Source organism: Ranitomeya imitator, chromosome 3, assembly GCF_032444005.1.
Source record: "Ranitomeya imitator isolate aRanImi1 chromosome 3, aRanImi1.pri, whole genome shotgun sequence".
NCBI classification, from domain to species: domain Eukaryota; kingdom Metazoa; phylum Chordata; class Amphibia; order Anura; family Dendrobatidae; genus Ranitomeya; species Ranitomeya imitator.
The window spans coordinates 838959116-838976668 of NC_091284.1; the positions used below are offsets into that span (position 1 = coordinate 838959116).

The following is a 17553-nucleotide window of genomic DNA, read 5'->3' on the forward strand; positions in this document are numbered from 1 at the left end:
GGATGCTTGGATCACCCCCAGCTTCAGCATCTCGTCTATCTCTTGGCGCATGTGCTGCTGCACCTCGAGAGAGACCTGATATGCTGAACGCCGGATCGGGGGGTGATTGCCGGTGTCCACATCGTGGACGGCTGCCTCAGTCCTTCCGGGCAGGCTGCTAAACAGCTCCCGAAAGGGGTGTAGGGTGACCCCCAGCTGGGAACGTTGGTCCTCCGAAAGCTGGTGGCCAACCTCCACATCCTCGATGGATCCACCCGCCTTGACTTGGGTAAGCAGATCCAGGAGGGTTTCTACCTCCCCTTCCTCCGGGAGGTTGCACACTGGGTGGGCACAAGCCTCCCGCTCATGATGTGCTTTCATCATGTTCACGTGGAAGGCCTTCCTCCTTCCACGGGCGTGGTCCAGGGTGACCAGATAGGTGACGGCGTTGAGCGGCTGGTGCACGAGGTATGGACCCTCCCAGGCTGCCTGAAGCTTGTTTTGTGGGACGGGGACCAGTACCCACACCTTTTGACCCACCTGGTAGGTCCTCTCACAAGCATTCTGGTCGTACCACCGCTTCTGGTCAGCTTGGGCCTGGGCCATATTGTCATGCACCAGCTGCGTCAAGGCCGTCATTCTGTCCCGGAAGCGCACAACATACTCAATGGCCGACACTCCAGGGGTGGCCAAATCTCCTTCCCACGCTTCCTTCACCAGAGCAAGGGGCCCCCGTACACGTCGCCCATACAGGAGCTCAAAGGGGGAGAACCCCGTTGAGGCCTGTGGAACCTCCCGGTAGGCAAATAGAAGGTGTGGGAGATACCGCTCCCAATCTCTCCCGTGGGAGTCGACCAACATCTTAAGCATCTGCTTTAAGGTGCCGTTGAACCGCTCACACAGGCCATTGGTCTGTGGGTGATACGGGCTGGCTACCAGATGTTGCACCTGGATCTGCTTACAGAGAGACTCCATCAGCTGGGACATGAACTGGGTCCCTCGGTCGGTGAGCATTTCCTGGGGAAACCCCACTCTGGAGAAGATCTCCAGTAAGGCAGTGGCCACTTTGTCAGCCCGAATGGATGACAAAGCGACCGCCTCCGGGTACCGAGTGGCATAGTCCACTACCGTTAATATGAAGCATTTCCCGGAGCGACTGGGAGTGGACAGAGGTCCAATGAGATCCACAGCTACCCTCGAGAAAGGCTCTTCAATGATGGGCAGAGTTACCAGTGGGGCTTTGGGGCGCCGCCCCGCCTTCCCCACCCTCTGGCAGGTGTCACACGAACGGCAGTAGGCAATTACCTCGGTCCTCATTCCAGGCCAGTAGAAATGCTGCGCTAGCCTGGCCCTGGTCTTAGCGATCCCTAGGTGTCCGGCCATGGGAATCTCGTGGGCTATCCGCAACAATTCCGCCCTGAACGGATAGGGTACCACTAACTGTCGGTCCCTGGGCCACGCCTCCGGTGAACCCTGCTGGACCGATACCCGGTACAGCCGTCCCTGGTCCCAGACCACCCGCTCGCGGTCTGACTCCCCAGGAGGCTGTGCCGCCTGCTCCTTGAGAGCTTTCAGGCTACCGTCGGCTTCCAACGCTGCCTGAAATCCCTGACTCGATGTGGCGAGAATGGACGACACCGCCACATCCGCTGTCAGCTCCCCGGGATCTGTCTCCTGGCCGCTGTCTGACTCGGCAGCCACTTGGTCAGAGAGGGGGAAGCCGTCGGACCTCTGCAAGGCTCCTTGGGCTCCGGCGCTCCCACTCCGGGTGACAGCGGCCACGACCGCTGTGCCCATGGGTAGCACCTGCTTCCCCCCGGCCCCTGACCAAGTCGCCGGGTCAGGCAGACTTTCCTGCCCTCCTGACATCCCGGGGGTGGGGAACTCCTGCCCTGGGGTCTTACCTGGTGGCTCCTCTCCCGGGACGCCTCCTCCCCCCATGGCCTGTTCCTCTTCCTGCAGGGGCCCTAGACTCAGCAGGCTGGATTCACTTAGGGGCCCTACACTGCCCGTAGCAGCCCCTCCCTCCACCTCTGAGCTCTCCCCTACAGTCTCCTCACCTGTCCTCCCCGTGAGCCCCGTGTGTGTGGTGTCAGTGTATGGAGTACCCTCAGGTTTCACTCCCCCCCCCACTGTTGGAGGCACATTCAACACATCAACATTCACAGTAGAGTCATGACATTCTTGGGGAGCCGAACTTGGGGGTTCAGTGGCCACATACTGAGACACTAGCCGCCCCAAATCGGTCCCAAGTAATACATTAGCAGGAATATTTGACGTTACTCCCACCTCCCGCATTCCCCTCCCGGCGCCCCAGTCCAAAAACACCTTTGCGACAGGCAGCGCCGGTTCCACGCCTCCAATTCCGGAGACGGAAAGGGTTTTCCCCGGTACCAAGTCTTGAGGGGACACCACCTCAGGACGTACTAGGGTTTGTTCAGCGCCTGTGTCCCGCAGTCCCATGACCGCTGAGCGGCCGATAGTGACGGGTTGGTAATTGTCCAGGGACCTCCCACCACCCCCTCCCACACATAAAACAGTGGACGGTTTCGGAGACATGGATGGGGCCTTAAGACGCTGGGGACATGCTGTCTTGAAGTGCCCCAGCTGGTTGCAGTGATGACAACGTCTGGGTTCTGCGCCTGGCCTGGAGAGGGCAGCAGGGGGGTACACCCCTTGCACTCTGGGGGCTGGGGAAACAGGGGCAGGATTGGGCTTACCCCCTCTCCAGGTGCTGCTGGCAGGCTTCTTCGGCTCAGGCGCCCTGTTATTGGCATACTCATCTGCCAGGGCGGCTGTAGCGGAAGCCCCCTTCGGTTTCCGGTCACGGAGGAACTGCTGGAGGTCCTCTGGGCAGTTCCACAAGAACTGCTCCATGACGAACAGTTCCTGGACCTCCTGGCGGGTGGTGAGCGCTAGACCCGAGGTCCAGTGCTCTGCAGCTCTCAGCAACGCCCGCATGTGGTCGGTCCAGGTGTCCTTTGGGCCCCGCTGCAGGCTCCGGAACTTCTTGCGGTAGGACTCTGGGGTGAGGTTGTAGTGCTGGATCAGGGCCCGCTTGATGCTGCTGTAGTCCTGCTCCGCCCCGGCAGGTAAGTCCCCCAAAACTTCCAGGGACTTACCCCTCAAACGGGGGGTCAGGTATCTTGCCCACTGATCCGGGGCCAGATGGTGTTGAAGGCAGGTCCTTTCAAAGGCCAGCAAGAAGGAATCCAGGTCTCCATCCTTCTCAAGCAGAGGGAAGTCCTCGGCCCGGACTTTGGAAACCCTGGACTCTGGCGGTGCTGGGGCGTCCAGCGGGAGCCCGCGTTGAGCCATCTCCAGTCGGTGCTGGCGCTCCGCTGCTCTCTCTGCCGCTGCCCGCTCAGCAGCTCTCTCTGCCCGCTCCGCTGCCTCACGGCGTTCTGCACGCTCGGCCTCCGCTGCTTTCTCTGCAGCTGCCATGAGTCTCATATAGGCGTCTTCATTACCCGCCTCGAGACGTGCTACTGCCGCTGCAACAAGGGCCGCTGATGTGGACAGGCTGGGGCGGGTAGGTGGTGGGTAGTCCCTTGCCGGACTAAGCACGGGTGGCTGGCTCCTTGGGGAGTCTGGGCTGAGCTCCCCCTCGCCTGGAACAGTACCGTCCACCACCACCTCCTCATAAGCCATAGCACTGGCCTGCGCCCTCACTGCACTCCTGGTGCCCTCCGCCATCTTTGGAACCTCTGGTTACTGACACAGCTGTACCCCTGACCTTGCACACAACTTATTATATCTACACTCTGACCGTCTAGTGCTGGGCTGACCTTAAGACCCCAGCAGTGAAAGTTACCACTGGTAGTCTTTAGTGTCTGGGAGTAGGGGTCCCACGCACACTATTACTCTGATCCCACGTACGCTGCCACCACTGTGAAGGATTACCCCTTCCTACCACGTCACCAATCCGTGACGTCACTACACAGGCACAGCTCTCCGGCGCCCCCTTTGTCTCTCAGGCCAGTAAAGGGACTGCACCTAGAGCAAATGGCCGCTGGGGAGACTGCCCTGTTACCCACCCTGGGTATTCTAAGATTCGCAATCAGAGTAAAAGGATCAGCCCAAAATTAATTTATGATTTAATTGCCTTAAGGGCGCACTAGATAATTACAAGAAATATACAATCACAATATATCAAGAGTTACAGTCAGAGTACAATATAACAACAATAATACAAGGCTTAAAGGTGTAAAGCTGGAGGTCAATTTACCAGGTTGAAGGTCGCTTGTGGAAGCCGGGGGGCATAGCCTTCCGCAGGTCCAAAACTTAGTTGCCGAGCAGCCCCCAGAAAGCATGTGCTTGCCCCCCTCTGGCTGGCATACCCTGTTCCTTAAGATGTCATCATCATCATCTTCTTCTGTGGAGTGAGCCCCTCCCAGTGACCTCAGCGTCTTCTTATACCTGGCTGAGCCCCCCTGCCTGCAGCTGGGTGGGCTTAGCAATCTCCACCCCCTCTGTCTCCCTGCAAGATTTATTCCAATATCTAATAAATGGGATAACTTCTCTCAGGATGATCGGATCAGCACACGGGCAGTACCAGCGCCTGTGGTTTGTTCTGCCGGTCGTACTGGGATCAAACCTGGACCCATTCGGTCCCTGTGGGAGGCTGATCCCTATATCTCGGGTTTCAGACCTCCCACCGCCACGGGAATCGCACTATTAGATGCACCATTTCTTTAGGGTAAGGAGAATATTTTTTATGAGCCTGTACCTCGGACGATGCGTCCATAATTCACAATTCCATGTTGGAGACGGTTTGGCTGGGCTGCCATAATAGATGTGTATCCAGTGGCCACTTGGCATGCGTGTTTTAATTAAGCCCCCAAGCATTTCCAAGCCCCCTGGTGGCGTGGTTTCCTCATGGGGCTTTGAACTACCGTCTACAGTTTACCCTGAGCTCAGCCCGTTAGCATACTAATAGGAACTCTATTCATTAGCAAAGGTGGGGGTCCAGGAGCACTCCTGTGTCCAGGAGACAAAATGGAGTCACGCCAATCTGATAGCATGCCTGTTCCAAGATGGCGGCTGTTCCCTCATCACAAGCGGTGATATCACATCTTATTACAGTACAGGGGATATAAGAGGAGCGGTGATATCACATCTTATTACAGTACAGGGGATATCAGAGGAGCGGTGATATCACATCTTATTACAGTACAGGAGGATATAAGAGGAGCGGTGATATCACATCTTATTATAGTACAGGGGGATGTAAGAGGAGCGGTGATATCACATCATATTACAGTATAGGGAGATATAAGAGGAGCGGTGATATCACATCTTATTACAGTACAGGGTGATATAAGAGGAGCGGTGATATCACATCTTATTACAGTACAGGGAGATATAAGAGGAGCGGTGATATCACATCTTATTACAGTACAGGGGGATATAAGAGGAGCGGTGATATCACATCTTATCACAGTACAGGGTGATATAAGAGGAGCGGTGATATCACATCTTATTACAGTACAGGAGGACATAAGAGGAGCGGTGATATCACATCTTATTACAGTACAGGGGGTATAAGAGGAGCGGTGATATCACATCTTATTACAGTACAGGGAGATATAAGTGGAGCGGTGATATCACATCTTATTACAGTACAGGGGGATATAAGAGGAGCGGTGATATCACATCTTATTACAGTACAGGGAGATATAAGTGGAGCGGTGATATCACATCTTATTACAGTACAGGAGGACATAAGAGGAGCGGTGATATCACATCTTATCACAGTACAGGGTGATATAAGAGGAGCGGTGATATCACATCTTATTACAGTACAGGGAGATATAAGTGGAGCGGTGATATCACATCTTATTACAGTACAGGGGTGTCACAGATCCCTCTCCGCGCTGCCACTAATTTGTCACGTATCCCCTCTCAGCACGTGACTTGGGTTGTGCCTGCAAGGGTTAATCTTTCTCCCCACTCTCCGTCCAGCATTCACCCTCCGTCCTATGCTGTAATGGGAGCATAAATCACACACCGACCCAGGCCACACACCCGCTCATACGCGCTGCCACCACTCACCAAATACACGGGCGATGAGTCCCGGAAATATTAATACTAATACAGTCTACCACTCATGAGGCTCACACACCTTAGACTATGGATTCTTGTAGAACATTCAAGGTCCAACTTGTTAAAGTTTTATGCTTTAATACAAAAAAAAGATTCAGTGCTTACAGTAAAGAAGGTATAAAAATTATAATAAGTTATAAAATAAAGGGAGAAAATTTACAGAAATCCTAACTTTGCAGTCTGCTTCTGCTCCCTGAGGGTAGGATGAATATATACTGGATCACATCAGCTTTCCAGGCTGCGCTCACATGTGAACACGATTCTATGTATACAGGCCTGATTTATAGAGTTACTTTGGAGGTCAGATTTCTAGACCAGCCCCTCAGGTTAATATTATAATTGCATGGTTTTGATTGGACCACGGCCGTGCCCCCAATGAATATATTATTTTCTCTGAGATTCTTTGTGGAAAGCTCTCACAGATAGTGTCAGGCTGTAATTGACATCTCTCTTGCAAGAGCCAGGAGGTGTCAAATGTTTAACTTCTTCTTGGTTCACAGCACGACCCCCTGGCGAGATCGGAGACAGTAGTTTGCCTTCTCAAGATATGTATGCTCTGACCTTTGTGAGGCCTGCAGTTTCAGGACAGATGTTCAACTACTGCTGGTTACACACACAACCCTAGACATGTCACTACACACATATAGATATATACATATTTCACCTCCGAGTGGATACAAGAGGATCGGTGATATCGCATCTTATTACAGTAAGGGGGGTTTAAGAGGGATAGCTAGTGTCACAGTGGTGGTCTCACACTGTTTGTGGTTGGTGATATTGGTGGTGGTGGCCTTACACTGATGTCTGACCCCCGTCTCTCCTCAGTATCCGTCTCATCTCTCTGGCCGCACAGAAGTTTATCTCGGACATCGCTAATGACGCCCTCCAGCACTGTAAGATGAAGGGCACGGCGTCCGGGAGTTCCCGCAGCAAGAGCAAGGTGGGTCGTGCACTACATGGGGGCTCCCCCGGGTCCTGTCTGTGGCTCTGGTGTAACCTTTGTGCCTTCCTCCCCAGGACAAGAAGTACACGCTGACCATGGAGGACCTGACCCCGGCGCTGGCAGAATACGGCGTGAACGTGAAGAAGCCGCATTACTTCACATAGTGCGGCCCGCGGACTCCACCATGTTCTGGCCACGTTCCCGCTGGCGTCATGTGACCTGTGTATATAGGGGTGGGGGTCCGATGGCTGCCGTCTCCCTGTGACTGTTTCGGAGCAGTCTTCCTCTTTGGGTGTCTGCGCTCCGTTTCTGCTCCCGGCTGCCTTGTTTGTGGGGGGCTGCGCTGTATATTGCACCTTTTGGGGGTCTTTGTTTTCTGTAGTGGATGTGAATGAAGAAATAGACGTGGATTTCATGAATGTTCATCAGGCAATTTATTCTTCACTACAAGGGAAAAACCAACATATATCTATTCCCCCCCCCCCCCCCATGTACAAAATCCTGCCGTGTGAGCGAGGCCCACGTGTACGTTGTGCCCCCCGAGATCAGCGCTCTGCTCAGACACAAGTGTAACCCTCATGGACCGTATGTGTACAGAAAGCACGGGCGCTAGTCTCTGATAAAGTAAGTGCACCCCCTACCTCTCTTCCAGCAGTTGACATTGCTGATCGCTCCGCCGATCGTGTCCCTATAGGCTGAACATGGCAGATCTGGTCGGTGAGGAGCGCTGCACTTAGTGCCAGGCGGCTGCTGCACAGCTCCGGAGCGGCCATGACTGATGGGGGGCTGCTGCTATGTGACATCACAGCCCTCTACCAGTGACTCGGCTGCTCCGGGACATTCACACGTTTCTCCTTCCACCACTCGAGTGTTGCTTTAGCAGTATGCTTTGGGTCATTGTCTTGTGGGAAGATGAACCTTCGTCCCCGTCTCAGATCACTGACAGATAGAAACGGGTTTTGCTCAAGAAATTCCCTGTACTTCGCGCCATCCATCTTCCCCTCGACTCGGACCATTTTCCTTCTCGCTGTGGCCGAAAAGTCTTCCCCACATCATGATGCTGCCACCAAAATGTTTTACTGTGGGTATGGTGTTTTTGGGGTGATGAGCGGTGTTGGTTAGGCACCAGGCATAGCGTTTACCTCGGTGGCCAAAGAAAAAAAAAGTTAAATTTTTGACTTCATCTGAGCACAGCACCCTCCTCCAGACACTTGGGGAGTCTCTTCCATGTCTTTTGGCAAACTCAAAAAACGAGCCTTACAACTTGTGTGTGTAATTACAGGCTAATTTCTGGCCACTCTTCCAGAAAGGCCCCCTCTATGCAGTGTGCGGCTTATTGTGGTCGTATGGAGCGATACTCCAGTCTCTACTTGGGAACTCTGCAGCTCCTTCCGGGTTACGCTTGGTCTCTGTGATTAATACCCTCCTTGCCAGAGATGACCATTTTGGCGGGCGCTCGCTCTTGGCAGGTTTGTTGTGGTACCATGTTCCATCCCTGACTTGTTCTTCTCAACAACTTTGTCCCTTGGTTGTAGATCTCCTTGGTCTTCATAGTGATGTTTTGGAGATCTGCCTGGTCTGCATGGGGGTGTTGGATTGGAGATCTCCCTGGTCTACATGGGGGTGTTGGATTGAAGATCTCCCTGGTCTACATGGGGGTGTTGGATTGGAGATCTGCCTGGTCTGCATGGGGGTGTTGGATTGGAGATCTGCCTGGTCTGCATGGGGGTGTTGGATTGGAGATCTCCCTGGTCTACATGGGGGGGGTGTTGGATTGGAGATCTCCCTGGTCTTTATGGGGGTGTTGGATTGGAGATCTCCCTGGTCTACATGGGGGGGTGTTGGATTGGAGATCTCCCTGGTCTTTATGGGGGTGTTGGATTGGAGATCTCCCTGGTCTACATGGGGGGGTGTTGGATTGGAGATCTCCCTGGTCTGCATGGGGGTGTTGGATTGGAGATCTCCCTGGTCTGCATGGGGGGGTGTTGGATTGGAGATCTCCCTGGTCTTTATGGGGGTGTTGGATTGGAGATCTCCCTGGTCTACATGGGGGGGTGTTGGATTGGAGATCTCCCTGGTCTACATGGGGGGGTGTTGGATTGGAGATCTCCCTGGTCTACATGGGGGGGTGTTGGATTGGAGATCTCCCTGGTCTACATGGGGGGGTGTTGGATTGGAGATCTCCCTGGTCTTTATGGGGGTGTTGGATTGGAGATCTCCCTGGTCTACATGGGGGGGTGTTGGATTGGAGATCTCCCTGGTCTACATGGGGATGTTGGATTGGAGATCTCCCTGGTCTGCATGGGGGTGTTGGATTGAAGATCTCCCTGGTCTGTATGGGGGTGTTGGATTGGAGATCTCCCTGGTCTACATGGGGGGGTGTTGGATTGGAGATCTCCCTGGTCTGCATGGGGATGTTGGATTGGAGATCTCCCTGGTCTGCATGGGGGTGTTGGATTGGAGATCTCCCTGGTCTTTATGGGGGTGTTGGATTGGAGATCTCCCTGGTCTACATGGGGGGGTGTTGGATTGGAGATCTCCCTGGTCTACATGGGGGGTGTTGGATTGGAGATCTCCCTGGTCTACATGGGGGGGTGTTGGATTGGAGATCTCCCTGGTCTGCATGGGGGTGTTGGATTGGAGATCTCCCTGGTCTGCATGGGGGTGTTGGATTGAAGATCTCCCTGGTCTGCATGGGGATGTTGGATTGGAGATCTCCCTGGTCTACATGGGGGGGTGTTGGATTGGAGATCTCCCTGGTCTTTATGGGGGTGTTGGATTGGAGATCTCCCTGGTCTACATGGGGGGGTGTTGGATTGGAGATCTCCCTGGTCTACATGGGGGGGTGTTGGATTGGAGATCTCCCTGGTCTACATGGGGGGGTGTTGGATTGGAGATCTCCCTGGTCTTTATGGGGGTGTTGGATTGGAGATCTCCCTGGTCTACATGGGGGGGGTGTTGGATTGGAGATCTCCCTGGTCTACATGGGGGGGTGTTGGATTGGAGATCTCCCTGGTCTACATGGGGGTGTTGGATTGGAGATCTCCCTGGTCTTTGCGGTGCCGTTTGGAGATCCCCCGGGTCTTTGCGGTGCCGTTTGGAGATCCCCCGGGTCTTCGCGGTGCCGTTTGGTTAGTGGAGCCTCTTGTTAATGGTGTTGCAGTCTGTGGCCTTACAGAGAGGGTGAAGTGTATATACTGACCGACATGTGACACTGCACACAGGGGGACGTCCTATCTGAACATGGGACTTATGAAGGGAATTGCTTGTACCACAATTTTTAGGGGCTTCATAGCAAATGGGGAGAATACAAATGCACATGTCCATGTTAAGTTATTTGATCACATAAACTTAATTTTTGCCGATATTTTTCTCCCCTCACCAACTTCCATTATTTAGTGATGAGCACAAGAGTATGACGGGGGCTCCAGAGACTTGGTCGAGACCCCGCGGCCGCATGTTCTGTGGCTGTTGGGCATTCCCCACATATTCCAGGGCTGTCTAACAAAAACAAGCAATCCCCACAATATTTTTGTGATGTAACTAAATAGCTAAAAAGCCAAGGGGGAGGGGTAAATACTTAAAGAAACCACTTTCTAGAGCTGTTAACACAGGATCCACCATCCACAATAGATGATGTCACAGCTCACCTCCTCCTCCCATACAATGACTGATAACACCTCTATATACAGTATATAACACAAGATCCACCATTCACAATAGTTGATATCACAGCTCACCTCCTCCCCCTGTACAATGACTGATAACACCTCCATATACACTAGATCGCACAGGGTCCACCATTCACAATAGGTGATGTCACAGCTCACCTCCTCCTGTACAATGACTGATAATACTTCTATATACAGTAGATAACACAGGGTCCACCACTCACAATAGATGATGTCACAGCTCACCTCCTCCTCCTGTATAATGACTGATAACACCTCTATATACAGTGGTTATCAGTCATTGTAGAGGAGGAGCAGGTGAGCTGTGCCATCACCTGCTGGGAATGTTGGATCTTGTAGGGGGTGAAAATTCACAGGATTTTTAATTTTGCTCTTGCGATTAAAAAAAAAAATTGCTAATTTTCTTTAAATAAGTAACACAAAAACCTGCGCTAAACCCCTTGGTGCTTCACTGTTCTCATTCCCTATAACACTTGCAGACAGTGAGGTGGATCCGTGGGTAACAGCTGCACCTGAGAAATCTGGTGTGACCGCAGGCTAAATGATGCCAACTTTAATATACAAATGATAATAAATCTACAGATAAAAGGACAGAAGGGCCGGAGTGCGGCCCAGGGTGTGGGGGTTACCGGGGCCCAGCAAGCACCAGATACTCCAAGTACTTACATTAGTTTTTAACCACAAACGCTTATGAAACAAGAACCAAATTGTGGCAGTGTCCTATAACCACGCTGGCTGTCGGGTGACATCACGATGCTGGCTAAAGGGGCTCTCAGGTGACATCACCAGGGTGGGTCACGGGGCTCTTGGGTGACATCACCACGCTGGGCTCTCAGGTGACCTCACCGGGCTGGGTCGTGGGGCTCTTGGGTGACCTCACCGGGCTGGGTCGTGGGGCTCTTGGGTGGCATCACCGGGCTGGGTCGTGGGGCTCTCGGGTGACCTCACCGGGCTGGGTCGTGGGGCTCTTGGGTGACCTCACCGGGCTGGGTCGTGGGGCTCTTGGGTGACATCACCGGGCTGGGTCGTGGGGCTCTCGGGCGACCTCACCGGGCTGGGTCGCGGGGCTCTCGGGTGACATCACCACGCTGGGCTCTCAGGTGACCTCACCGGGCTGGGTCGTGGGGCTCTCGGGTGACATCACCGGGCTGGGTCGTGGGGCTCTCGGGTCACATCACCGGGCTGGGTCGTGGGGCTCTCGGGTGACCTCACCGGGCTGGGTCGCAGGGCTCTCGGGTGACCTCACCGGGCTGGGTCGCAGGGCTCTCGGGTGACATCACCGGGCTGTCTCGCAGGGCTCTCAGGTGACATCACAATGGTCTATGCAGATTCTCCATAAACTTTGTGTAGAACTTTTCTGAAAGGCAGAAGTAACTTATTACTGTCTACGGTCGGGCACCCGGGGAGGCCAGGTATGAGCAGCCCGGCGCCAGGGGAGGCCAGGTATGAGCAGCCCAGCGCCCTCGTGGTTAGTCACCTGTATCCGGGTTAATGTGTCCGTTCCGCATGAGAAAATCCAGGACAACCAGAGCGCAGTTGGGTTTAAACTCCTGGGTGGCGATGGCATCTGTCACCTGCAGGGATGATATGACCGGTCAGATGGGCACAGTCCACACTCTGCTCTGACACAGAGGGGCCACCGTGTACCCACCTTGTCCAGGGGCCACAGATAGAACTCCTGCACCTCTCCGTCCCCTACACGAGGCTGGAAAGACTCTGGAACCTCCAGATCAAACACAAACTGGCACTCCAGGTACAGGGCATCGTCCTGCTGATAGGCATAGCTGTGCAGGCAAAGCGACAGTCATTGACATGGTGACCACACAGGCTGCGCTACAGTCATACCCGAGGGATTCGAGTCCTAGAAATAGTATACACACATTGGCACATAGTGCAGGGAGGGGTGCCAAGATTAATATTGACCACTCGGGTCAGAAATAGTATGTCAAACATCTGGTCCCACCTGACTGCGCCGGCATAAAACAAAAACAGCTGTGAGCAATAACATGGGAAAGGGCATCTGAATGTGCAGTATGTGCACACTGCCATGCGGACGGGCGGCTGTAGTATGTGAACACCGGCATGGGGACGGTCGTCTAGCAGTAGTATGTGGACACCGCCATGGGGACAGTCGCCTGTTGTATGTGGACACTGCCATGGGGACGGGCGGCTGTAGCTATAGTATGCACACTGCCATGAGGACGGGCGGCTGTAGCTACAGTATGTGGGCACCGCCACGGGGACGGGCGGCTGTAGTATGTGGACACTGCCATGGGGACGGTCGTCTGTAGCTGTAGTATGTGGACACTGCCATGGGGACGGTCGTCTGTAGCTGTAGTATGTGGACACTGCCATGGGGACGGGCGGCTGGAGCTTGTATATGTGGATACTGCCATGGGGACGGGCGGCTGGAGCTTGTATATGTGGATACCGCCATGGGGATGGGCGGCTTGAGCTGCAGTATATGGACATTGCAACGAGGACGGTTGTCTGTAGCCATAGTATGTGGGAACCGCCATGGGGACGGTCGTCTGCAGCTATAGTATGTGGGCACCACTACGGGACGGTCAGCTGTAGTATGTGGACACCGCCATGGGGACGGTCGTTTGTAGCTGTAGTATGTGGGCACCGCCACAGGGATGGTCATCGGTAGCTGTAGTATGTGGACACTGCCATGGAGACAGGCGGCTGGAGCTTCTATATGTGGATACCGCCATGGGGATGGTCGGCTGTAGCCATAGTATGTGGGCACCGCCATGGGGACGGTCGGCTGTAGTATGAGGACACCGCCATGGGGACGGTCAGCTGTAGTATGTGGGCACTGCCATGGGGATGGTCGTCTGTAGCTGTAGTATGTGGGCACTGCCATGGGGATGGTCGTCTGTAGCTGTAGTATGTGGGCACTGCCATGGGGATGGTCGTCTGTAGCTGTAGTATGTGGGCACCGCCATGGGGACGGTCGGCTGTAGTATGAGGACACCGCCATGGGGACGGTCAGCTGTAGTATGTGGGCACTGCCATGGGGATGGTCGTCTGTAGCTGTAGTATGTGGGCACTGCCATGGGGATGGTCGTCTGTAGCTGTAGTATGTGGACACTGCCGCGGGGGCTGACATGAATACTACAAAGTACCAGTGAGCATAAAGTTAATGTCAGGAAGGAGAAAAAGGAAAATCCACCAACCACAAGAACATTTTTTAACCCCTTTCTGACCTCAGATGGGATAGTACGTCCGAGGTCAGAACTCCGCTTTGTTTGGGCTCCGGCGGTGAGCCCACATCAAAGCCACGACATGTCAGCTGTTTTGAACAGCTGACACGTGCGCGCAATAGCGGGGAGTGGAATCACGATCCACCCGCCGCTACTAACTAGTTAAATGCCGCTGACAACGGCATTTGACTACCGCTTCCGGCCGGAAATGAGCGCATCGCCGACCCCCGTCACATGATCGGGGGTCAGCGATGCATCAGGATAGTAACCAGAGGTCTCCTTGAGACCTCTATGGTTGCTGATGTCGGCCTGCTGTGAGCGCCCCCCTGTGGTCGGCGTTCATAGAAAGCCTGCAATTCAGCTACATAGGAGCGATCCGATGATTGCTGCTATGTAGCAGAGCTGATCAGGCCTCCCATGGAGGCTATTGAAGCATGGCAAAAGTTAAAAAAAAAAAAAAAAAAGTTTAAAAAAAAATATGAAATAAATAAAAAAAAATATAGAAGTTAAATTCACCCCCTTTAGCCCCATTCAAAATAAAATTAAAATAAAATCAACCCTACACATATTTGGTATCGCAGCGTTCAGAATCGCCCGATCTATTAAAAGGATTAACCTGATCGCTAAACGGTGTAGCGAGAAAACAATTCAAAACGCCCGAATTACTTTATTTGGCCGCTGCGACATTGCATTTAAAAAGTAATAACGGGCGATGAAAAGAACGGATCTGCACCAAAATGGTATCGCTAACATCGTCAGCTCAGCATGAAAAAAATAAGCCCCATCCAACCCGAGATCCTGAAAAATGGAGACGCTACAGGTATCGGAAAATGGCGCAATTTTTTTTTTTTTTTTTTTTAGCAAAGTTTTAAATTTGTTTTTTCACCACTTAGATACAAAAAATAACCTAGACATGTTTGGTGTCTATGAAGTTGTAATGATGTGGAGAATCGAAATTGAAAATACGTATTAATGCCAACGTCGACGTGTTTCCAGCTGTACAAGAGCTTATTCTTTATCAAGAGCTTGTACAGCTGGAAACGCGTCGACATTGGCATCAATATGTATTTTGAATTCTTCCTTAATTTTTATCTGAAATAAATATTTTTTATAATGTTTTTCCTTGCAGTTGGTGGCTTCTCCTTTGCCCCTTCCTTGCTCAGGACCCCAGCCTGAAGTCTCCGTGCCCGGCACCCTCATTCCAGGAATTTCTCAATCCGGTCACCTGATGGTACCTTTTTTTCACAAAATTACAGCGCCAACTAGAGGCGGGTACAACCCATCCTCATCACCCGCCAGAGCTCACCTGACAGTCCCGGCAGGTCTGGCTGTGGATGCAAGGGATTCTGGGATACACGCCTCCTCCGTACACTCCTTCAGAAGGGTCTCCCACACCCCGGACCCCGCAGCGATTCCACCGGCCGCCTGTAAAAGGCACAATCATCAGGCCCCCAGAACAGGGCAGAGCTTCCCCTTTATAAATGAGATAAAGCCCCTCACCAGATGGTCAAGCTTTCCGGGGTAGTTGGGTTTGGTCAGTGACCGCCGAGCGATCCACATAAAGATATCCGCGCCTCTGCGTAGAAAGCCGTTCACATGGACGCCGTATCGGGGGACCCCCAGGAGGGCTGCGACGGGAAGAGAGCGATAATGAGAGTCATAAAAACCACAAAACATACATCAGCGACTAATAGACTGCACGCTCCTGGGCCCACAGCGAGGTCACAGGACTCACGTGTTGCCGCTCGCTCCATGCTGAGGAGAGGAGGATCCGAGAATAAGTCCTTCACATCGTAGAGCTGCGGGCGAGAAGAGGAAACGGTTACATCGCCCCCGCAGACCTGCATTATATATGTGTATAGCAGAGGCTGGAGGGATGGTGGGGGATCGCAGGCGGGAGGGTGGGAATGGCAGGATGGTAGGCGGGAGGGTGGGAATGGCAGGATGGTGGGGGATCGCAGGCGGGAGGGTGGGAATGGCAGGATGGTGGGGGATCGCAGGCGGGAGGGTGGGAATGGCAGGATGGTGGGGGATCGCAGGCGGGAGGGTGGGAATGGCAGGATGGTGAGGGATCGCAGGCGGGAGGGTGGGAATGGCAGGATGGTGGGGGATCGCAGGCGGGAGGGTGGGAATGGCAGGATGGTAGGCGGGAGGGTGGGAATGGCAGGATGGTGGGGGATCGCAGGCGGGAGGGTGGGAATGGCAGGATGGTGAGGGATCGCAGGCGGGAGGGTGGGAATGGCAGGATGGTGGGGGATCGCAGGCGGGAGGGTGGGAATGGCAGGATGGTAGGCGGGAGGGTGGGAATGGCAGGATGGTGGGGGATCGCAGGCGGGAGGGTGGGAATGGCAGGATGGTGAGGGATCGCAGGCGGGAGGGTGGGAATGGCAGGATGGTGGGGGATCGCAGGCGGGAGGGTGGGAATGGCAGGATGGTAGGCGGGAGGGTGGGAATGGCAAGATGGTGGGGGATCGCAGGCGGGAGGGTGGGAATGGCAGGATGGTGGGGGATCGCAGGCGGGAGGGTGGGAATGGCAGGATGGTGGGGGATCGCAGGCGGGAGGGTGGGAATGGCAGGCAGGATGGTGGGGAATGGCAGGCGGGATGGTAGGCGGGAGGATGGGAATGGCAGGCAGGATGATAGGCTGGAGGGTGGGAATGGCAGGCAGGAGGGTGGGGAATCACAGGAGGGAGGGTGGGAATGGCAGGCAGGATGGTAGGCGGGAGGGTGGGAATGGCAGGCAGGATGGTGGGGGATCGCAGGCGGGAGATCACGGGAGGGTGGGAATGGCAGGCAGGATGGTGGGGGATCGCAGGCAGGAGGGCGGGAATGGCAGGCAGGATGGTGGGAATGGCAGGCAGGATGGTGGGGGATCGCAGGAGGGAGGGTGGGAATGGCAGGCAGGATGGTGGGAATGGCAGGCAGGATGGTGGGGAATGGCAGGCGGGATGGTGGGGGATCACAGGCAGGATGGTGGGAATGGCAGGCAGGATGGTGGTGGATCGCAGGAGGGAGGGTGGGAATGGCAGGCAGGATGGTGGGGGATCGCAGGCGGGAGATCACGGGAGGGTGGGAATGGCAGGCAGGATGGTGGGAATGGCAGGCAGGATGGTGGGGGATCGCAGGAGGGAGGGTGGGAATGGCAGGCAGGATGGTGGGAATGGCAGGCAGGATGGTGGGGAATGGCAGGCGGGATGGTGGGGGATCACAGGCGGGATGGTGGGAATGGCAGGCAGGATGGTGGTGGATCGCAGGAGGGAGGGTGGGAATGGCAGGCAGGATGGTGGGGGATCGCAGGAGGGAGGGTGGGAATGGCAGACAGGATGGTGGGAATGGCAGGCAGGATGGTGGGGGATCGCAGGCGGGGAATGGCAGGCGGGATGGTGGGGGGTCACAGGCGGGAGGGTGGGAATGACAGGCAGGATGTTGGGGGATCACAGGCGGGAGGGTGGAAATGGCAGGCAGGATGGTGGGGGATCCCAGGCGAGAGGGAGGGAATGGCAGGATGGTAGGCGGATCGCAGGCGGGAGATCACAGACGGGAGGGTGGAAATGGCAGGATGGTAGGCGGAAGGGTGGGAATGGCAGGCAGGATGGTGGGGGGAATCACAGGCGGGAGGGTGGGA

At 54.6% G+C, this 17553-nt stretch overlaps 3 protein-coding genes across 4 annotated transcripts in view; 1 reads left to right on the forward strand and 2 right to left on the reverse strand.

Annotated features, from left to right (window-relative positions):
- TAF10 (TATA-box binding protein associated factor 10) overlaps positions 1-7450 on the forward strand; it is a 39788-nt gene extending 32338 nt beyond the window's left edge. Inside the window, exons 4-5 of the mRNA XM_069759581.1 lie at positions 6910-7024; positions 7102-7450. Of these exons, the coding sequence (XP_069615682.1) occupies positions 6910-7024; positions 7102-7191 (205 nt within the window). The 3' untranslated portion in view covers positions 7192-7450. The remainder of the gene's footprint in view (positions 1-6909; positions 7025-7101) is intronic.
- The window catches only part of PGAP2 (post-GPI attachment to proteins 2), a 54399-nt gene extending 42322 nt beyond the window's left edge, over positions 1-12077 (reverse strand). Inside the window, exon 1 of the mRNA XM_069759578.1 lies at positions 11966-12077. Within this exon, the coding sequence (XP_069615679.1) occupies positions 11966-12030 (65 nt within the window). The 5' untranslated portion in view covers positions 12031-12077. The remainder of the gene's footprint in view (positions 1-11965) is intronic.
- LOC138671414 (uncharacterized) overlaps positions 11942-17553 on the reverse strand; it is a 38498-nt gene continuing 32886 nt past the window's right edge. For both annotated transcript variants that reach the window (XM_069759574.1, XM_069759573.1), the window contains 6 exons: positions 15664-15727; positions 15429-15556; positions 15235-15353; positions 12371-12503; positions 12197-12293; positions 11942-12076 (listed from right to left, as the gene is read on the reverse strand). In XM_069759574.1, coding sequence (XP_069615675.1) covers positions 12030-12076; positions 12197-12293; positions 12371-12503; positions 15235-15353; positions 15429-15556; positions 15664-15727 — 588 coding nt within the window. In that variant the 3' untranslated portion in view covers positions 11942-12029. The remainder of the gene's footprint in view (positions 12077-12196; positions 12294-12370; positions 12504-15234; positions 15354-15428; positions 15557-15663; positions 15728-17553) is intronic.